General features: G+C 43.2%; 1 protein-coding gene across 1 annotated transcript; it reads left to right on the top strand.

Annotated features, from left to right (window-relative positions):
- Positions 1-1696: 1696 nt before the first annotated feature.
- Positions 1697-4273, top strand: LOC143878932 (uncharacterized). Its single transcript, XM_077381148.1, has 2 exons — positions 1697-3433; positions 3530-4273. The coding sequence occupies exons 1-2, from the start codon at positions 1697-1699 to the stop codon at positions 4271-4273; spliced, it is 2481 nt and encodes an 826-aa protein (XP_077237263.1).
- The last annotated feature ends 606 nt before the right edge of the window (positions 4274-4879 follow it).

The following is a 4879-nucleotide window of genomic DNA, read 5'->3' as shown; positions in this document are numbered from 1 at the left end:
TAATTTATTCTTTGTTGAGTCATAGCATGTACATGTCGCTCTTGTGGTTACAATTTATTCTTTGTTGAGTCATAGCCTGTACGTGTCGCTCTTGTGGTCACAATTTATTCGTTACCCTCTGATTGTATATCTATTCTTTTGTTGTGTCATAGATTCAATTTGTATATCTATTATTCATTAGGATATATGTTTGTCTGTATACCTGTTTCGCCTTGAGGTCTGGCCGATAGCTCATTCGCTGTCCTTATGGCCATGGTCTACCATTCTTATCTTCTTGATCGTAAAGTTGTTGGTATTCAGCACCAGATTTAGATCCGGTTTATGACCTACTTTTGTCATCTTATTGCCGTGGTCTATTTTTCTGATCTATTGCTTACCCCTCATCTTTGATGAAAAATTCATTGTCACAAATGGTATCCTTTTCATATAATTGATTGCCGAGTTAGCCTTGTCATTTGTCTGCGCACAATTATTCATATTCCTTCCTGATCTTTGTCCTATTTGAATGTTAGGTCTGATCATGGCGAATAATTTGTTAGACAAATGGATAGCTGAGACTGTTAAATCTTTTCCGTTAAGATGTGAAGAAAGGAGTGTGGCTGAGCATTTCATCGGTTCATTTACCCATCTGAATAGTCGCGGTATAAATTGGAAGTTTCTTCAAGCAGCTGCTGGATTTTGGGATCCTGTTTTCCATGTCTTTCGATTTGGGTCTTTTGAACTTTGTCCTATATTTGAAGATTTGCGTGCCTTATTAGAGCTTCCTCCTGAGGGACTTTGGATCCGACCTTCGAGCATAGACTCCCCTCATGATCTTTTTTGCAGATTTTTCAAAAATAAGATTGTGAAAACTCTGCATTGCTTAACAGAGAAAAATGTGCAATTTCAGACCCTCATTGAGTTGTTTTCCAAAAACGTCGATCCTGCTGACTCCCGTTTTCAGGAATGTCGACGTAATACCTTAGTCTTTGCTGTCTTTGCACGCCATGTCCTTCGCAGAGACTCTAGTGCCGCCCCTTTCACTTTGTTGACGATAGTAGATCAGATAAATGAGGGGAGAAATCATGTCCCTACAATGCTAGCCAAAACCTTTTATGGCTTAGACCTTATTGCTAGTAAAAAGGTGCAGGATAATTTTTTCGGATGTGCTAAGCTGTTATATGTGTGGCTATGTGAGAAACTCACTATTCTTCAGCCACAAAACAGCATTGAGTACACTCTTAAGAATTTTAATGCTTGGAAGACAAAGATAAAGCAACCTCACCTTAATGAATGGCACCATTGGCTGCAGAATGTAGGGGAAGACCAATTTCATTGGGTGAGTCAATCCTGTCCACAAATGATCACCAGCACCTACCCATACTCATTTGTCTATCTTATGGGTTTAGAAAAATCATCTTTCTATGCACCTTTGTGTTTCCCTTGTCAGATTACTGGAAACTCGTGTCCTCTTAAGGTTATCATACCACCTAGCTACCTGATTTCATTTGTCAATCATTTAATCTAGTTTGTTAACTTCCAACCAGGATTCTGAAAGATAGCAACCATCGCTCTGAAAAAGGACACCCAAGCTAAACCTACTTGGTCTAGACCTACCTCAGTGTCTAGACTTGTTCGTCACTTCGATCCCACTGCGTCACCAACAATACCTTTACCCTCTTCACCAGAGTCGTCAGGTTCTTTTGAAGTCAACCAAATGGCTACTGACTCAGTGGACCCTATGATAACTATACAAGAAATGTTGAGAAATATGTACCGAGATATAACGGGACTGAAAGATGAAGTGACTCATTTAAAAAATCAGAATACCGAAAAGGTCTCTACTTCTAGAGATCCCGCCATTCAACCTCCTCCGGCCATATCTCCTAACCTCACCAGACCAGTCATCCCTTCCGTAGAGATCGATCTGGAGGAGGAGCAATATGCCGAGGAATATTTTGTCCCTCAGATAAATAAAGAAAAAGAGTTGTTTGATATGTATGAGAAGATGGCTCGTGACATTGAGAGCATCAAGGTTCAAGCGTCCAAGGGATTCAATATTTTTGAATTTCTGATGTCCCCCAATGCCATATTCCCACCTAAGTTCAAGGCACCAGACTACGATAAGTATGATGGAACTGGGTGTCCAAGAAACCACGTCAGGTGGTTCATCACTCTTTCACAGCAGCATGGCCTAAGTCGAGATCAGATGGCCCATTTGTTTCCCATGTCTCTTATAGGGGTGGCCAAAAGATGGTTTTTGAGATTGAAACCCGAAGAGATTAGGACATTGGAAGAAATCTCTAGCCGGTTTGTTGAACAATTCTCTATGGAAGAAGGGATTGAGGTTACTAAAAGAGATTTGAAGCAGTTGAAACAGAATCCTCAGGAGACATTAACATCATTCATCAGGCGCTGGAGGCACAAGTCTGCTCAACTGGGCCAGAGAATGACAGAGGAAGACCAGATAAAGTTGGTCCTCAAGAGCTTGTCTCCACAGTACTTTCACATCGTGGCACCGCAGCACTATCAGAATTTCGATCACTTGATTAAGACTGGCACCCAGATCGAGGATGTTATTGCTAAGGGCCTTAGAGCCAAGACTCTATCTGATCTCCGAGAAGGGCAGAGGCCTATGATCCAACCGAAGGAAGTACAAGCAGTCAGTTATACCAGACCGGTGGCCAAGCCTGTTGCGGAAGTTGCTAGGCCAGCGATAAAGAAGCAGTTCAGACAGTTTGACCCATTACCGTATCCACTGCCCATGATACTTAAGAAGTTGATCAGAGACAAGAAGATCAGACTTCTGAATGTCAAATCTGTACCTAATACACTGCCCGTAAACTGGAGAAGGGATCAATACTGCGAGTATCACAGAGGCCTGGGGCACATGACTGAGAATTATTTGGCTTTGAAGCACGCAATACAGAACATGATCGATAAAGATGAACTTGCGGTTGAAAGGCCGAATACTACTCAGAATCCTCTTCCCAACCATCGTGCTGTTGCTCCTCCTACTACTAATGCCATCTTTGTAGATGAGCCCATCCTTGATCCATCTGCTCTCATTTGCGCTATCACGTCAGATAAATATGTTTTGAAGTTTGACGATGAGGAGCTCAGAGAATTTAGAGAAAAAGAGCCTTATGTGCTGTCGTTTGACGACGTTGAGCTCGTTGAGTCATCTTCATCCCAGTCTTATGCGCTTCAGAGTGTTGGTCTGGAAAAAGCAAAGAAAGCCACCTATGTCCTAAGGATTCAGAACTTTGAAGAGGATGTCAGTAATGCACCTTATGTTTTCAGAATGGAGGACGATGAATTGTTGTTGCTAGACGATCAGTGTGACGAGATGCGTCACATGACCAGAGGTGGGCGAGTATTCAAACCTCCGGAATTGAGTGTAGAAAATCCGACAGAAGTTGCAAGAAACGCAGAAAATCAGAGGCAGAATAAAGTGAGCACAGATGAAGAAGATGAGAGCTTGTTGAAGCAGCTGAAGAAGACTCAGGCTAATATCTCAGTATGGGGTTTACTCATGACCTCATCAAAGCACAGAAAGCTAGTCCTTCGAGAGCTTAATGCAGCACAAGTTTCTGTTAATACCTCACCCGACGAGCTTGTCAGTCTCGTAGCCATGGCCAAAACAGCGAAAACATTGTCATTTACTGATGACAATTTACCTTCTGAGGGCCGAGACCATACCAAACCTCTTAAAATTACAGTCATTTGTAATAAGAAGAAGGTGCCAGAGGTGTTGGTTGACAATGGCTCTGCACTGAATGTCTGCCCTCTGAGCACCGCAACAACCCTTGGGTTCGGTCCTGAGAGCTTTATTCCATCCGAGCAGGGTATTTTAGCATATGACGGCACTCGCAGAGATGTAATCGGGACTCTGGTCACTAAGATGCAGATCGGGGGGGAGGACTTCGAGATAGAATTCCAAGTCTTAGATATTAAGGCTTCATTTTTACTGTTGCTTGGCCGTCCGTGGATGCACAAGGTCGGGGTTGTTCCGTCTACTCTTCACCAAAAGCTGAAGTTTATTCGTAGGAACAGAGTGATAACTGTAAAGGGGGATCCAGACCTTGAGATAGGGCAGATTACTCCAGATTTGACTGCGGGAAAATCCGAAGATGTCAGTTTGACTGGGTTTTCGCTAGAGGTGACTATGATCACTTTTGAAGAAGCTATGAATGAGGAAATTTGTTTCCTAACCAGTACGAATTCGAATGTCATCAGGATGATTCGCCGGCAGGGGTATATACCAGGTGCTGGATTAGGCAAATATCATTAGGGTTTGACTGAGTTTCTGGTGTTCAAAGCATTCAATGGTTTGTTCGGGCTGGGTTACAAACCTGCAAAGAAAAAAATCGTAGAGATGAAGCAGTTAATGCTGAAGTGGGCAGAAAAACCGTCGCCGGGGTTTGGGGTTACCAATGGCACCCATTGATTTGACAATGAACGGTCAATTCCGAAAAGAAGGCGCGGCCTTCCCTTTCTGTGGCTTTACTGAGACATGGATAGATGAGAACACAGGGCAGATGCTTCCGGGGTTTGAGATTTTCTTCGATCTTGAGCTAGAAGATGAGCCAGTGGGTATGCAGATTGTAGAGACAGAGTCTGAGTCTGATTGGGCAGAGCATATAGAGTCGAGCCTTCTGAATTCACTTTTCCAAGAAGGGTCACAGACTGTGGCCGTGATTGGCAGGAGCCCGCTGATACTAGACCCAACTCGTCTTATCACCCCGGCTGAGGAACCTCTGACTAACTGGACTTCTCAAGTCCTACCTTAGGTTATTTTCCAGTACAATCGAATCCCTTCAGAAGAGTCAGTCGTCCGTAAGTACGTGTCAGTCTCCGAGTTTGATTCAGAGTCTATTTCTTCTAATAAGTTTTTTAA

The sequence above is a fragment of the Tasmannia lanceolata genome, unplaced genomic scaffold (genome assembly GCF_043159265.1).
Source record: "Tasmannia lanceolata isolate RefF3 unplaced genomic scaffold, GAP_Taslan_0.1 ptg000006l, whole genome shotgun sequence".
NCBI lineage: Eukaryota > Viridiplantae > Streptophyta > Magnoliopsida > Canellales > Winteraceae > Tasmannia > Tasmannia lanceolata.
Note: the sequence above shows the minus strand (reverse complement) of the source record. Positions and strands in the feature narration are given on the sequence as shown.